We start from the raw sequence: 18,008 nt of genomic DNA on the forward strand, positions 1-18,008 counted from the left end.
AAGAGATGATGGAGATACCCTTGGATCAGAGCTCTAGGGAGGATGGGGGACTATAAGAGAACATAGGTCAGAATGATATGCTGATAGAAAGAACAACAAATGGGAGGGATCCTGGGATTCACAACAATACCAGGAAGAGGCAGGTCTATGTGATTAAGGGCTTTTTTCTAAAAAGGACTGACAGACCTGTCACCAGAGCAGATCCAGAGAACAGAAGGGTGTGCTATCTGCCAGGAGCAAGGATATGAGATATGGACCTGAGGCTGAAATGGAGCCTGATAGGTGTGGCAAAAAAAGTCCATGGATTGTCCTACATGTCGGGACAAATAACAGTGCCAGTCTCCTGCTAGAAGACACCAAGGACAGCTAAGTTTGGCTGGGGAAGATGCTTAAAGAAGTGGAGGCTTGGGTGATCATCAGTGGAATAGGTCCAGTCCCTAGAGGAGAAGGGCGAAGCCGTGATACAATAACGCAGTTCCACACTTGGCTCAAGGATCGGTCCTGTGAGGAAGGTTGGGGGATGTTTGACCATGGGGATGCATTCATAGAGAGGGGATCCTTTGATGCGTGGGCTAAACCCAAGCACCTGGGGTACTAGCCTTTGGGGATCCAGGCTGGCACGACTGATAAGAGCGGTATGTGGTACCAGTGCTAGTTTTCCTTCTTCTCCCCTGTGGCTCCTGCCCAGAAACCTCCCCCCCCCCCCTTTACCTCTCTGCATTCTACAGCATCAAGGCAACACACAGGGGAAAGGAAATGCGGGGAGCAAGGGAGCCTTAGTTCCAGCCTAGTTACGTTCTGGAATGGAGGACAAGGCCCATGCTGAAGTTCCCCAGAACCCAGGAACAGGAAGTGTCCATCATCCCTCTAGTGCTGCCTCTGACCAGGGTGCTTTCTGATACCCTTACATGCCCCATCCACATCTCTTCCCTGGGGATCTACTCCTTCATGTGGAGCTCTAGGATCATTACAGCCTTAAGGTTCCAAGTCTCTGTGGATCTATTAGCCCATATGGGCTTCCCCATCCATGAAGCTGTGGAGCTGACCTCACGGTTGCTATCTGAGGAAGCCTCCTCTTCAAAGATCATCAACTCCAGGGAAGATTCACTCCCAGAGACCATCCATCTCCAAGGTCATGACTCCCACCCCTTCATCTCCATTGCCTCACAGAATTCTGAGCAGCGTGTGAGGAAGATTTAAGAGGATGTTAATAAAGATCTCTTTCCATCATTATTCTACATTTAGAAGATGGTAGTGCCCCAAAGCTCCAAGCAGAATTGCAGCTCCATTGTTTTGGGTGCTCTACAAACAAAAATAATGACACAGTCCCTACCCCGGAGGGTTATAGTCTCAGAGAAACAACCAGATAAAGGGTTAAGGGTGGGGAGAGAACATACAAGCAAATTAATCTAGTGATAGGGAACTAAGAATTGTGCCACTTTTCTTACTGCTGGGTGTTTTGTTTTTTTAAATGTGAAATTGGGATAGAGATGAGGAATAGCAGGAACATGTGAATTAGTAAAAGTAAGGAAGTAGGAAAGGCAGGAAGAGAGACGCCATCTTCAGCCCCTGGAGGATCTGCGAGATCTACTTTCACAGTCGCTCTACCAGATTTTAAAAAATTACAAGAACTTTTGGGAAGACTTGCAGGCAATCTTGATCTAAAGCTGTCAATGGTGCAAGAAAAGGCCCAGCACCTCCTTTCTGATACCCATTAGCCTAAACAGGGATGGACTGTTTCTAATAATGAAGGCATCCTGGAGCCAGCTAAAGTGTCTGGCTTATACCAGCAATCATCTCCCAAATCTATGTGGGCATGTTGCCTCTCTCAGGGCCATCCATCTGCGTGTGAATATTTCTATTCCTACCTTCTCCCTTGCTTACTCTAATAGCTGTAAACAGAAGTGATGACAAGCCAGTGCTGCCAGATCTATCCCCGAGGATGAGGAGGCCAAAGGCTGGATCTTCTAGCAAGGCAAATGTCCGCACTCTAGATGAAGATGACTAACTATCAGACAGCGTTGGCTGAATATGATTTCCTCACTTGGGAGAAGCTTCTCTCTTCTCAAGCAGTTCACAGATGATGGCAAGAAGCAGGTGAATGGGGTTGTTTCTGAAGGTCAGCAAGAAGCCACACACGCCTTTCATGCCAAAAAAAGTGTCTTGGATGCTGTGCTCACATCAGCTACAGCAAAGACAGTCTCATGGCTGAAGAGTTCAGGTCCAGCTGACCAGACCATAACTGAAGACCTTTCCTGTAAAGATTTGGGATTGTTCCATATCAAACAGAGGAGACCTTTCAAAACCTTAAGGGCTCCATGGTCACCCGAGGCCATCTGGCCTGTATGTCCCCTCAGTGTGCAAAAAGCCAACGCTCTTCCATTTCACAGAATCACAGAATATCAGGGTTGAAAGGGACCTCAGGAGGTCATCTAGTCCAACCCCCTGCTCAAAGCAGGACCAATCCTAGAGGCCAGGCTCATCCCACCCTCTAATGGGCCAGAAAAGCTGAGAGATATTCATTCCTCTGCCAGGCACAAAACCAGGAATCCACAGCAATGACCTGCAAGTACTCTGGGAGTTCCTCTACTGCACCATGTGCTAAATAGGGGATATGATGTTCCAGCTGAGATTCCCAAACTAATTTCTGCCATGAATTCACATTCTCCCCGCTTTGGGGACCAGCTTTTCTTTATCCAGGGTTCTTTCATACCGTAATTATCCAGCTCGGTGTTCTCTTTTGCAGAACTCATGAGCATGGAAGCTGCTATTGAGGCAGTGAATGCACAGCCAGGGAAACCGTCAGTAAAAATCAGTGCCTTGCAGTGTGCACACATGCACCACGGCAGCGCTCACGAACCACAGATTTTGCCTTTCATGTTTTTCAGAAGAAGCCCCAAGGGACCAAGCAAACAGAGAGGGTTTTGTGGGTTTTTTTTTAAGTTGACACGGTTTTGAAATTCAAACGTTCGAATGAGAAATGCAATGCTATATCTTTGTTAATCCGAAGGATGGGGGATGGCACTGGGGCCAGGCCGAGCAGAGACCTGGCAGTCTCCCCTCAGCTGCTGTGGGGATGGCATGCAGCAGAGGTACGAGTGGCAGAGTTGGCTGGAAAAGGAAACAGTTTGTCCATTTTTATCAAAATTATGGGGTTTTCTGATGAGCCGCTTGACAGCTGACAGGGCCAGTTTCATAGAGTGTAAGGCCAGAAGGGACCGTTAGATCATCTGGTCTGACCTGCTGCATGCACAGGCTATTGAGTTTCACCCAAACACCCCTATGTTGAGCCCAATAACTCCAAGCTGTCAAAGCTGTCACAAACGGATGGGCAGGGACAATGTGGAACTGCACTGGGAGAAGACTCATTGCACAACTGCAGCTGCTCTGCCAGTGTGTTGAAACAGTGCAGAGGGGCATGGTAGTGGCCATGATGCGATTGCACTGGCTCTGAGCAAGGTTAAACATAGAAGGTGATGTCATCCATTGTGCACTGTTGTAAGCAGGCATGTGTGCGGACGTGCAGTGTTACAGGTGTGTTAGGAAGATGCACTGATGCTATTCTTTAGCATAGACAGTCGCAGAGACTGCTTATCCACTCATCACTCTGTAAAACTGCTGGAGGAACCCAGGTTCAGACTCTTGGGTGTAGGAGCAGAGTGTTTTCCACAGCTAGAACCCCTTGTCAGAGGGGATCAGACCGAGCCCTGGCCTGGCCATGTCCCGAGCAAAATGCAAGATCGTCTCTTTGCTAGTAACAACACCAGAGTCAGTGTGAGATGGTGAGAGATGAGAGAGTAAAATGAAGAAAAAGAAAGAAATAGAAAAAAAAAAAAGATGGGCTTGATGGCACAGAAATAGAAAAGGAGAAGAAAACCCCACCCCCCAAAACACCCCACGTTTGAATCAGGGAGAAGTTAGGCCAGATGGGGATACATGAATGTTAAATAAACACACATGGACAGTGATTAGATACCCTGATAACAGGCACCTTAGAAATACCTATGATTAAAATAGCTCAAATAATCTTTCTCGCCTTTTGAGTCTTCTCTGACCTTAAGTCATTTCCCCTGGACACACGGCTTACCTCAGTCTCTCCTGCTCATCTGTTGGTTCATAGCTGGGTTAAATATAATTAAACTGCTAGGCTGAAACTAAAGGAATCCCATGCAAACTGACGGGGAATTTAAACAGATTTCTTAGTAGCTAGACAGTTATATACGGTCATTACACCTGCCCCGGCAAAGAGGGCTGCACTGGTGTAGAATTTCCATGATAACATCAATAATAATGGGATGTTTAAAAGGAGAAAAATACAGCTACTTACTTTAGTTTCTTTAATTTACAGTTTGGATCCTTCAAAACTTGACAGAGCAGATAAATAGGCGAATGCTTCGGCTCATCCCAATGCTGTATCCTAAAAAGAGAGAATAGAAGTGTTCTATGCTGTCATCTCGGGACAGATTTTAATTCAATTTCCTGAACATTAAAACACACCTTTGTATGGCGCAATCATACACTGTGTATGAGTTGATCTACAGTTTCAGTTCATTGTAAATACCCCCAAACAATGTATGTATAATACATTACGATGTACTTTACCTACACAAATAGAATAGGTTCTACTAAGTGTAATCCATTTATTTTTTGGACTTCTACAATGCTGGTCCTTTGCGCAGTTAAATAAAATTCTATAGACTCCCACAAATGGGAATGTCTCCAGTGTTTACATGTTTTCATGTTGGGCAGTAATCGTTGCATCATTTCTGGAGATAAACACGTTCATTCCTATTTAATTTAACCAGGAGTGTTAATTTACCCATAAAGATAAAAACCAATAATCTGAGTATTTGTTTATAATTTTACATATGCTGGCTATCACTCAGTATTGTGTAACTGGTGTTACACTTTGTGAATTTACATCCCTATAAGTAACTAGAAATGGTGGTTTATTAGTTCCTGACCCCAAAGAGTACAAGAGGGCAAGTTAATTTTAAGGCAGCATCGCCCTAAAAAATAGTTCAGGGGGAATAGTACAAAAATTAAAGAATATTCTGATGAACTTTAAAGTAAATTTATTTCCATTGTGTTCACACAGTTTTACTGTTCATGCTCTACAAATATTCTAGCAAACAAGTTTACAGACAGGAATGTTGCTGAAACCATGAATATTACAAAATGTTTGCATGGAAGAAAAAATCAGAATTTGTAATCCTGAGCTTTCATATTGGAATTCTGGTTCTAATGTTTATGCTCATCCATTCACAGAACAGAAGCCTGTGAGATGAACCAGGTGTCCAATCAAAATTAATAATTTTGAACTAATACATTTTAACACATATATTGTTCAAACAATCTGTGGGGCAGAAAAGAGACAATTATTAATTGTTAGCCCAGCTCTAATAAGCAGATAATGATACAGATTTGATATTTTGGGTGAAAGTCATTGGCTCTGCTCTCCTCCTTCTATCCCTCTATTTGTTCCGGCATCCCAGCTCCTGAGCTATCTTTGTGCCATTGTCACTCCTTCCCTCATCTGTCTCCTCCAGCTCTCCCTTCTCCTCAGGTCCATTTCCCTTTCAATAAAATAGTACCTAGCGCTCATACAGCACTTTGCATCCATAGATCTCAAAGCTTGTTTTCTGGAAGAAATGTTTATTAAATCAAGTTACCACCTTTCTGGAGCTGGTATGACAGAGACTCCCACTTTCTGCATACACCAGCAACATCCTCTGCATGCTGCTATCCGTGTCCTTCAGATAAACCCTACAAAATGCCCCGCCCTGTTCTCTAAGGACAACACCTGTTAACCAAAATACACTTAAGATACAGCAAATAATTATAAGCAACATCCCAAATTCACCTCCAAATATCATATTTTGCAACAAAAAAAATCATTTAAACAATTAATCCAGAATCCTAACACTAACTTATGGTTTTCTCTCATATGGGGTATCACCCAATCACAACCTTAAGATGCAAAGTCCAGACCTCTGCCACCTCAGTGCTAGGAAAAAAAACTCTTGGGGAAGAAATACCATTAATTCCTGTGGGTACGCCTATAGAGGGATTTGATTTTTAACAGTAAATGTCAGCAAACATCAATTTCACCCTGGTTATATCGGTCATTACAACAATGTGTAACACACCCTACCCCTATTAATCCTCCTCCGTCCTACGACGTCAGGGCTGTTAATTGCCCATTTCATTTGAAGTGGTCTCTTATAACATATGTGAACCCCTTATGCTTAACCATCTGTCCCAGCTTGTATTTCAGCTACAATACTCTGGCTACCTTCCCCAGACGTGACATGCTTTGTTCAGGTCAAAGCTTGTCCCTTCCATCAACAGAAGTTGGTCTAATAAAACATGTGACCTCACCCACCTTGTCTCGCTCATATCCTGGAACCAACACACCTGCAACAACATTGATTTCACCATACACACGCAAACCGATGAAAAATATTTCCATCAATAATAATAGAAATTTACAGATAGGCCAAGTAAGAAAAATGCTGCAGAGTTTGATTTAAAGATATTTACTCTGTATATTTTGATATGTGATTTTAACAGTTTGTGCTTCAACGGTTATACAGGTTTAACTTTTTGAATCTCACCATCTATTGTCATTAAATAATTATTGTCTAACTCCCTTCTCATAATATCCACAACTCTGAACATTTAAATTGATCAAAATCTAAAAAAAAAAATAATAATAATGCTTGAAACACATAATTTGCGCCACTCTGAAAACTTAAACTGATGTATATTTAAAAAGCTTACAAATAAACATTGATATTATCCATCAAAACTATACAAAGATAAAAATCAAATTCTGCCAAGCCTATCTATGAGGAATGGGTCAGAGACAGCTCGGCAGCCAAGTGTGAATTAGCACTGGAACACTGGGGGGCAGAATTGTTAGACTGGGTTCTGTTCCTGGGTCTGGGTCTACTATAGTCTACTTAGATATAGCAAATCTAAGTACAACAATACCCGTTTTTTGGGTGTCTGCTGGGAACAAACCTGGAATTTCTCTCTGAAAACATGAGCTCGTACCACTTGAGCTAAAGCAGTGGTAGTCAATAGGCAGACTGCCGGCCAAACCCGGATGGCCAGATGCTTTTGAACAAAAGAACATAAGAATGGCCCTACTGGGTCAGACCAAAGGTCCATCTAGCCCAATATCCTGTCTTCCGACAGTAGCTAATGCCAGGTGCCCCAGAGGGAATGAACAGAACAGGTAATCAAATGATCCATTCCCTGTTGCTCATTCCCAGCTTCTAGCAAACAAAGGCTAGGGACACCAACCCTGCCCATCCTGGCTAATAGCCATTGATGGGCCTATCCTCCATGAGTTTATCTAGTTCTTTTTTGAACCCTGTTATAGTCTTGGCCTTCACAACATCCTCGAGCAAAGAGTTCCACAGGTTGACTGTGCATTGTGTGAAAAAATACTTCCTTTTGTTTGTTTTAAACCTACTGCCTATTAATTTCATTTGGTGACCCCTAGTTCTTGTGTTATGAGAAGGAGTAAATAGCACTTCCTTATTTACTTTCTCAACACCAGTCATGATTTTATAGGCCTCAATCATATCCCCCCTTAGTTGTCTCTTTTCCAAGCTGAAAAGTCCCAGTCTTATTAATCTCTCCTCATTCGGAAGCCGTTCCATATCCCTAATAATTTTTGTTGCCCTTTTCTGAACCTTTTCCAATTCCAATATATCTTTTTTGAGACGGGGCAACCACGTCTGCATACATTATTCAAGATGTGGGCATACCAGGGATTTATATAGAGGCAATATGATATCTTCTGTCTTATTATCTATCCCTTTCTTAATGATTCCCAACATTCTGTTCGCTTTTCTGACTGCCGCTGCACATTGAGTGGATGTTTTCAGAGAACTATCTACAATGACTCCAAGATCTCTTTCTTGAGTGGTAACAGCTAATTTATACCCCATCGTTTTATATGTATAGTTGGGATTATGTTTTCCAATGTGCATTACTTTGCATTTATCAATATTGAATTTCATCTGCCATTTTGTTGTCCAGTCACCTAGTTTTGAAAGATCCTTTTGTAGCTCTTCGCAGTCTGCCTGGGACTTATCTTGAGTAGTTTTGTATCATTTGCAAATTTTGCCACCTTATTCTTTACCCTTTTTTCCACATCATTTGTGAATATGTTGACCAAGACTGTCCACAGTACAGATCCCTGGGGGACACCACTATTTACCTCTCTCCATTCTGAAAACTGACCATTTATTCCTACCCTTTGTTTCCTATCTTTTAACCAGTTATCAATCCATGAGAGGACCTTCCCTCTTATCCCATGACAGCTTACTTTGCTTAAGAGCCTTTGGTGAGGGACCTTGTCAAAGACTTTCTGAAAATCTTTTTATTTACATTTTATCATTATACTTTTTATTATTTTCTCTGGAGTCTGGACCTACACCAGGAAATTTGGACCTTGACAAAAAATAATTAACTACCCTTGACCTAAAGTATCACTACTGTTAGCACAGATGCAGTGACAGACTCAAACTTCTATGTGCCGTAGTCTCTGGAGAGGAGCAAACATCTACGCTGTGTGGATGTGCATCACGCAAGGAAAGATTTTGGCCCATTTCACCTGCAAGGCAGACGAGTGTCTGTCATCTTACATGCGGGTTCCACTCCCAGCTCTGCCCGCTTTGGCCTTGTCCAACCTCAGTTATCTTAGCTGTGAAATGGATGCGTGATAGTTCACCTCCCCTAAGGGCCGTTGTTAAAAGGGTTGTGATGCACACAGCAATATTAGAGCAGCCAGTAGAAGGTGGGGATTAGGACTCCTGTGCTCTTAGTTGCTATCTCTGTGCACCTTCCCCTATGCTACAGGGTATTTGGTGGCACTTTCAGTTTAAAAAAAAGAGAAAAAAAGCATGAGGTTGCACTGATGGTGCAGAAACGTGTGACAGATCTTTGAAGTTTCCAAGGAGAGGTTGGCCAAACACCTGTCAGGGATGGTCTAGGTTTATTTGGTCCTGCCTCAGCACAGGGGACTAGATGACCCCTAAAGGTCCCTTCCAGCTCTCTGTATCTATGATTCTACACTGCCAGTGTTGTAGTGATGAACTATACCAATTTTGCTCCAGGGGCATAGCATAGACAAGCTCTTAGTAGCACAGGACGTTTTCTTCACAGTCTTGGGCGTCCATTCTCAGATTGTTGCGTGCTGAGGTGCTGCACAGACTGAGTATGGGCCGTTCTGCACTTTGGCCATTTCATAGCAATATTTAAAGCTTATAGTTTTGCTTGAAGTGGTTTAACTAGATTTAAAGCCGAGATGAAAGCCTGCAGCACACAATGTCAATGAGGGTACTGCTCAAATCAACTGTAGTAGTCTGAGAACAATGCCCTAAAATGACAAACAAGTACAGAGCAACCCACTTGTCATTTGGTCCCAACAGTTCCTGGCCACTGAGCACTCTGAGGACAGCACCCAAACTACGAAAGAGCAATTTGCACCATCAACCCGGAAGTCAGCAATGAGTTTTACCCAGCTACTGTGTGTAACAGCAGGGGTTTGTGGGTGTTCTGTTTGCAAGGGGAATGTTCTTTTTCAGACATTCACTGAGTATAGGCAGAAACGCCTGTCCTTGAAATTCAGTGTTTAGTGAAATTTAGAACAGGAAGGACAGCTGAGTTTGGATAAAGAGAATCTGAAGAAGATAATGACTTATATTTTCTGCCTTTATTGAGGAGAAGAACATAGTTTTACACTGAGGGCATAGATATTCCCTGTTCTTTGTAGTGTCGTTGCGCCACAATGATGGACTTTGCAAGGTAGTCAAAACGCAAGAAAAATAATGTTTTATCTGTTAATTAAACTACAGATTTCTGAACTCAGGTGATACTTACTGATATAGCCACTTCTGTCGTCTTGGAAGCATGTCTTCCCCATGGTCTTCAAAAGCAAATGTACAGCAAGATATGCAAAGTGACTCCAGTCGATGACAATTTTTTATACAGAATGAAAAAGCCATCTGATCCATTTGGGTAAGTTTATTTGAATTTAATGTTAGTGCAGTCAATTGATCCAATGCACTTTTCACAAAGTTTTCTTCATACATCTCAAACATGCAGTGAAACTCCTCAAGGTTATAAATATGACGTGTCTCCTGATGCACATTGGACAAAGGTAAATATTTTTGTTGGTTTGTTTGAACCCACTTCAGCAAATCTGGCTTAATTTTAGGTGAAATTTTACAGGAAAATTTTTCCTCCATGATTTGCATTCTTTCTTCATTTAAGAGACCAAACAGGAATCGCACGGTTAACATTAAGTAATTTCCAGAGTTTCCATAGTTTTCTAATAACGTTTTCACATCTTTCTTGGGAGTCCCTGAATCTTCCATTGTCTCTTCATCTTCCTCCAGCACATAAAACAAAGCTGCAAAAAACTCCTGAAAGCTTAAGTGAATGAAGCTGTAGGCATTCACACAGTCAATGTCTTTTTGAAAAACGTCCTTGTTCAAAGACAGGGGAAAAGAGTCAGTTTGATTTAAGCCAAACTTCTTGAGTTCTGCTTCCTCAAACAGTATCTTCCGTTTCCAGATGCCATAAGCAGCTAAAGAACAAAGTCGCCGCAGGTTAGCTTGCATGTGTTGCTTCAAATTGCTGCTGACAGGCTTCGCTAAACTGGAAAGACAGAGCATGTACACTCCAGTGACTGACTTTGAAGTTTGTGCAAGATCCTCACCTTTTTCAAACTGTTGTTTCACAACAGTGCAGATGATCCAACACATGATGGGAATAAAGCACATAGTGAAGAGAATGTCATTTGCTTTCACAAATTGTAAAGCTTGTCTTGCTTGTTCCTTGTTTCCAAAGAACTTGTGGAAATATTCTTTCCTGTCGGCTTCAGAAAACCCCAGGATCTCTGCATAACGTGAACACTCCAAACACTGCAAGAGTTTCTCCAGAGCAGTTGGTCTTGAGGTGATTAGCAAATAGGATTGGGGAAGAATCTTTTTCCTGAATAAACTGCTCAGTATGATTTCCACTGGTTTCTTCTCCCAGGGATCAGAGCACAGATTTTCTGTCTGATCAAAAGAGAATCTCAGTTCATCAAAACCATCAATTATGAACAAGAGTTTTTCTGGCTTCATCAAAATCTCATTAACTGGTGCATTTGTATTCGGCCAATTTTTAAAAAGCATGTCAACCACACTTCCCTGCTCAATAAGGTTTGTTTCTCTGCAGTTTATGTAGAAAACATAATCAAATTTTTTCTTATAGAGTTCCTCAGCTGCCCAATCGTACATAATCTTTCTTGATGTCATCGTTTTCCCAATCCCTGCAGCTCCCAGCAGCACAACAATTTGTGGTGTTTGTCCTTGTTTATCACGTGTAAATAGGGTGTCTATCGTAACTACAGAACAAGCTTGTTTAGTCTTGATTTCTTTGTCTCTCCGACTCATGGCCATTATTTCATGTTCTCTCTCCTTTGCATGATGAGGGTCGTCTAGAATAATCAGCTTCGGATATCTTCTGTTTAGAATCACATTGTCTGTAGTAAGACTTGTCATGTTTTGTATGACTTCATACTTGTTTTTAACATCTTCTTTATACTTCTTCCTGTAACCTAAATCAGTACATGAGGCATTAGAAGTATTGAACCAGAAGCTCTGAGAAAAGACTTGATCTGTTACAATAAAACAAATAATAATGGTACCTGAAACTGATATTGCACCTGTCCTCAGAGAATCCAGAAATCATTTTACTATGGGCCTGATTCTGCAGCCCTAATTCATATAAAATTGTCCCAGTGAAATGATTTATGTGAGTAAGGACTGTGGTTATCACTTTACCCCCCACTGTAAAGCAGCCACTTCTTGGGAGAAACCTGGCAACTGTTTATCAGTGCATAGCAACACTATACAACAAGTTAATGTACAAAGTGCAATTGAAACAGTGCTGGGAATTTAGGTGGAGAAAATGTAACTTCATAAACTAGAATTTGCCCAAGGCACTTGGGTTTGAATAAAGGTATCATAGTGTCTTTATTGACCACAACTGGATGCCTCCAGTTATCGTCCTTGCTTAGGAGATGGTGCCCCTAGCAGCAGAACATCCTCTGGCACCAGGCTGGTGCATTGGCTCAGTACTGACCCGTGTTGTGCCCATGTCTGTATTAGAAGTTGCCCACGGTAACAAGAGTCCCACTCAGCCCATTATATAGAATTGTTTGTAAAAGTCGGCCAGAGTTTAAAATAGAATGGCTGGTACAACTGGAGTGTTTACAGTCGAGAAGACCGGTGCTCAGGGGCCTGCAACGCTCCTGGTAAAGGACAGGTTGGCATGAAAACAGAGGTGAGAGACTCTAGACATGGGAGGAAGTGTTTATAATTGAAATGGCCAACTGGCGTTGTGGTCAGTTGATTTTGCTGGCATGAGGTTGCTCCCTGTTTTGAGCACTCTTTATCTTGGGGCAGAGGGGTGTCACTAAACAGGGCAGTGGGACGTATGGATCTTTACCATCATGGCTGCCATCCTTGTAATTTCCCGTGATCCACCCTGACACTGTTGGACCTTCGTCATCCTGAGCCTGAAAGCCATCCTGACCAGCCTAAGCCAGAGGGAGGGACTCAAATGACATCATTGTCTCCACTGGCTAAATCCTGACCACCACCCTGGCATGTCAGCTTGGGGTTCCTGCTGTCACCCCCTCCCTGGTGTGTCATTTTCCTTCCCAGTCTTTCCCTTTATACCTACTGTCCAGTAAGTTCATGGCTTAGCCAGCCAAGACAACTCCATCTTTTAGAACACTTCTGTGAGTCCAAACCACAAAGGGAGACAAAGGCAATGCCTTAAACAGCCTGACTCTGGTAGACATTTGCCGGGTCTTAGAGTGTCTGATCAGACCATGTGCTGGGCCTGTGAGTCCCCAGCAGTGATGCTGGAAGTGAAAGTCAGCACCAGAGAGAGGGCCTGCATTTTCCCTTTGCTATGCTTTTCTCCCCCCTTTGTGTGCATTTGTCTTGTTTTGTCTTAAAGTATTTCAGCAGCAACACAAAGGCATTTCCTGGGGACTGATGCTGGCTGCTGCCCATTAAACCATAGGGAATGCTCTTCACCTCCGGTGCTATTACCACAGTCACCACTGAAATCTGTTGCCTTTGGCAGTAGGTAGCCTTACTGCTGAATTCATGATATTCCCAAGACTAGAAAATAATAAGGAAACCCTGTGCTGAAAGTATGATCTGGAAAGGTGTTTGTTCCAGCAAAGGATCCAAATGAAAAAGCAGGAACTCAATGTTCTTAGGTAATTTACCATGTAGTTATCAGTCACTTTATGAAGTTCTGTTTGTGGAATACAGCAAGAGGCGTTGTGTTTGTGTGACCTCTCTCTGTCTGTTTCTGTTCTGGATTGGTCTGCACTTTACATAATGAGCAGCCTACATCATCAGGAAAACAGAACAACTTAAATTGGGGCAGAGTTATTCAGGCGCATTTGTAAAGAGAGGGAGTCTTCTTCCAAGCAGCCATGTTTCTAAGCAGATTAGGCTGAACAATTAAAGGGCCCACGTCAATTCTGCCCTAGTGCAGGAGGTGGACTAGATGGCTCATGAGAGCCTTTCCAAACCTAGGGAACTAAGACAGACACAGAGGGAAGCAGAGAGATTTTTATTTGGGACAATTATAATCAAGATGGAACTACTGGTTTGGAGGGTAGTATAGTTTTTACTATATTCAATTATTCATATAATGCTCATTGCCCAATCAGATGTTATTTTACAAAAATAAGTTTGAAAACAATTTACTTTATCTTTTGTGGGGTGGAAAGAGGATATTTTATCCCCCTAACTTAGTTATTAACAGATGCTCGTCAAAAGTAAACTAAAACCTATAGAATATTACTATGTGCTGGTAGGATCTAGAGCCCCAGTTGGTGATCAGGGCCCCATTGTACTAGGTTCTGTGCACACACATAAGTAAAAGACAAATCCTGCCTGAAAGAGCTCACAGACTAAACCAACAAAATGCTCCCTGCATTGTGCTCTGGAGGCAGCTAAACTCTCCCCCTGGGGGACTGTCCAGGTCAGAGAGTTCCAAAGGCCTCTAGGGAGAGCCCTGCTGCCAGCCCTGGAGCATTCCATCCCAGGGACCCCGCCAGAACCAACCCAGCTGAGCTCCACTGTCACCGTGGGGAACAGGGGAGAGGAACAGGAATGACTGTAACAGGGTTGAGTTTAGCTCCATCACAGAGCACATGGATTCTAACACTGCTGCACTAAAGAGTGGCTCCCCACTGGCACTTACAGTCCTGTGAGACACTGAAAAGCGGCCTGGAGTCTTTGGAACCGCAGCTCTCTAGGTTTGCTGGCTACCTGGCTGTTTGTATTGCACTGAATTTGTTTCCTTAATGAAAAACAGCTTTGGAAATAAAGTTTGAGCATCTGGCCCACCACTGGCATCCCTGCTTATTGTCCCCTGGCTTCCTGCTGAGATTTAGAATTTGGCATTTGTGCCATCAGCCTGTTGTTTCTCCTTCTGCTTCTATTGCTGCTGGCCTGGGGCATATTCCAGGAGGAGACTCCCAGGTTTTAAAGTGGCTATAGGTTTCTTACCTTTCTCTTTTCCTTCTTTGAGTTTAGCAGCAGAATCTCGGAGATTGATCTGAGTGAAAACGTCTATGATTACATCTACTGCAGCCTCTCCACCATAGAATTTCATCAGGAGGTTCTTTGTATCTGTCCTGTCGGCATTGTCCAGACAACCTTGAGGGATGTTACCTTTCCCCTTAAGGGCAGAGTGTGATAGTTTGTCTTTAAATCTTTTGAAGTCTCCCTGAGAAAGGTTGTCAAGGGCATGTACGAGCAGATCACTGATTCTGCTGCTTTGGTTTCCCATCACTGGATATCAGGAAATGAGCTAAAATACAATGAAAAGTCCCATTATTAATAAGTGATATGGTAGAGAAAGCAAGTGCGATCTAGTGGCGAGAGTAGATCACCGGGGCACATAACTCCTGGGTGCTTTTCCTCATAAATGGCTCACTGGACTTGGTCTCTCTGTGCCTCAGTCTCTCCATCTGTAGAATAGAGATAATCATACTCCTCAAACTCACAGGGCTGTTGTGCAGCTTAGCCAGCATTGGTAAAGCCTGTTGAGGTTTTAGGATGAAAGGTGCTATAATAAAATAAAATAATAATAATAGTAATTATCACCCAAATGAATTTCAAAATGCAAGGTTGGGATCCCCTAAATTAATTACATTTCAGAAAACAACCACTCAGTCTGGAATCTGCACATCACAGCCCTGGGGAATCAGGCCCCGTGTACTGAGACCCAGTGCTAGCTTGTGATGACCTCAGGAGGTTTTTTGCATAGCAGAGCACACCAGGTAAAAGGTACCTGTGCTAATTTCTGACAGTGATCAGGCCCCACAACCTGAACCTATAAACTAACTAGTTCCGATCAAAATTAGCCCATCCCAAAAGAGTGACGTACTTACCATTCGCCAGAAAGCTACTGCAAACAATAACGGTTGTCCCTAATTAGAGTTGTTTCTCTTAGTCTTCTTGATGCTCGACCACAGATGCACACGGCATCTAGAAAGAAGAACAGGGAATTTGCTCAAAGTTTATTTCCACAACAAAGAGAAACAGAAACATCTCCAGTTAAAGCTAATCTTCAAAGCTTTTTGAATTTCTAGAACAGTTCCTCAAAGGACAGCAAGTAAGGTTCTAAACCTTCCTGGTGATTTTTTATAGATATAAAACCTCTTCTTGGTTTTTATTCCTTCTGGAAGTTTGTCTTTTGGCTCCACTCCTTTGGCATCAACAACTGGCAAAACTTTTCCAGTGATCTATTTACACCACAGACTCCATGAACTTGTTCATCTTTTTTCACCTGCCCTCATATTCTGCGTTGGGAGAAAATAATGTAGTAGCTTTAACCAAGCAAGTAGCAAGTCTAATCAAAACAAACAACCTATAAAAAGGGCCATGACTGAGTATTTGCTCAATGATCTCAGCAGACGGTGGGGCTGAAGTCCTTCTCACTCGTGTTTTCCTGAGGTGGAACATTACCACTATTTTTAGTTTTAAAACAGCATGAGAAAGAGGGGTTTGGAAAAAAATAAAGGAAGCAGAAGTGGACCTTCATGGGCCAGGAATAGCATAAGCTGAAAAAGTGAACCTGGAACAGCTTTACAAGTCACTTTCCCAGTGACTCAGGAAGAAGTTGCTGCTTGATAAATGGAGAGAGGGAGGAGGAATTGCTGATACACCCCGGTGAGATTCTTTATCACCGCTGTCTTTCTGGGGCAATCCTCTTTATTCCCTCGAAGATCAAATAAGCAATTCCACTTGGGGTGCAAAACCCCCACCCCACTAGCTCACACCCCAGTGGCACCATTTGAGGCTTTGTGTTCTTATTTTGAGAAAAGAAAAGGAGTACTTGTGGCACCTTAGAGACTAACCAATTTATTTGAGCATGAGCTTTCGTGAGCTACAGCTCACTTCATCAGATGTATACCGTGGAAACTGCAGCAGACTTTATATACACACAGAGAATATGAAACAATACCTCCTCCCACCCCACTGTCCTGCTGGTAATAGCTTATCTAAAGTGATCAACAGGTGGGCCATTTCCAGCACAAAGCCAGGTTTTCTCACCCTCCACCCCCCCACACAAATTCACTCTCCTGCTGGTGCTAGCCCATCCAAAGTGACAACTCTTTACATAATCAAGTCAGGCTATTTCCTGCATAGATCCAGGTTTTCTCACATCCCCCCCACCCCCATACACACACAAACTCACTCTCCTGCTGGTAATAGCTCATCTAAACTGACCACTCTCCAAGTTTAAATCCAAGTTAAACCAGAACATCTGGGGGGGGGGGTAGGAAAAAACAAGAGGAAACAGTTAGGCTACCTTGCATAATGACTTAGCCACTCCCAGTCTCTATTTAAGCCTAAATTAATAGTATCCAATTTGCAAATGAATTCCAATTCAGCAGTTTCTCGCTGGAGTCTGGATTTGAAGTTTTTTTGTTTTAAGATAGCGACCTTCATGTCTGTGATTGCGTGACCAGAGAGATTGAAGTGTTCTCCGACTGGTTTATGAATGTTATAATTCTTGACATCTGATTTGTGTCCATTTATTCTTTTACGTAGAGACTGTCCAGTTTGACCAATGTACATGGCAGAGGGGCATTGCTGGCACATGATGGCATATATCACATTGGTGGATGTGCAGGTGAACGAGCCTCTGATAGTGTGGCTGATGTTATTAGGCCCTGTGATGGTGTCTCCTCAATAGATATGTGGGCACAATTGGCAACGGGCTTTGTTGCAAGGATAAGTTCCTGGGTTAGTGGTTCTGTTGTGTGGTATGTGGTTGTTGGTGAGTATTTGCTTCAGGTTGCGGGGCTGTCTGTAGGCAAGGACTGGCCTGTCTCCCAAGACTTGTGAGAGTGTTGGGTCATCCTTTAGGATAGGTTGTAGATCCTTAATAATGCGTTGGAGGGGTTTTAGTTGGGGGCTGAAGGTGACCGCTAGTGGCGTTCTGTTATTTTCTTTGTTAGGCTGTTCCTCTGAAACCTTATTTTGAGAATTTCTCAAGTTTGTTATATTCATTTGCAGCTCCCCAAAGCCCATGTCCCAATGGAAAAGTGGAAGCAGGACATCAGCCGTTCATTTCAGCAGAGAAATGAGAAAAATGGTGACAAGGGATCTGCTAGCCTCAACCCTTTTAAGATGGAAGCACAGAGGGTGGTTTCTGCCTGGTTTTACGACAAGGTACCAGATCCTCTGGAGGCATAGGTCAGCACAGCTCTGTGGATGTCAATGAGCCATCCTTGATGACACCAGCTGCGGATCTGGCCAAAGGACAGTTCACATCTTGGAAACGACACAGGGTCTGGGAAGAATGCAACGAGGTGGCCCATATCATAGAATCATACAAATCATAGAATATCAGGGTTGGAAGGAACCTCAGGAGGTCATCTAGTCCAACCC

The 18,008-nt window shown here is 43.0% G+C and overlaps 1 protein-coding gene across 2 annotated transcripts in view; it reads right to left on the reverse strand.

Moving 5' to 3' along the window:
• The window catches only part of LOC125638529 (NACHT, LRR and PYD domains-containing protein 3), a 70,302-nt gene that overhangs the window by 36,409 nt on the left and 15,885 nt on the right, over window positions 1–18,008 (reverse strand). For both annotated transcript variants that reach the window (XM_075129285.1, XM_048854419.2), the window contains exons 2-5: window positions 15,500–15,596; window positions 14,613–14,916; window positions 9,901–11,626; window positions 4,328–4,417 (exon numbers count right to left, since the gene is read on the reverse strand). In XM_075129285.1, coding sequence (XP_074985386.1) covers window positions 4,328–4,417; window positions 9,901–11,626; window positions 14,613–14,895 — 2,099 coding nt within the window. In that variant the 5' untranslated portion in view covers window positions 14,896–14,916; window positions 15,500–15,596. The remainder of the gene's footprint in view (window positions 1–4,327; window positions 4,418–9,900; window positions 11,627–14,612; window positions 14,917–15,499; window positions 15,597–18,008) is intronic.

Source organism: Caretta caretta, chromosome 6 (assembly GCF_965140235.1).
Source record: "Caretta caretta isolate rCarCar2 chromosome 6, rCarCar1.hap1, whole genome shotgun sequence".
In the NCBI taxonomy this organism is placed as follows: Eukaryota; Metazoa; Chordata; order Testudines; family Cheloniidae; genus Caretta; species Caretta caretta.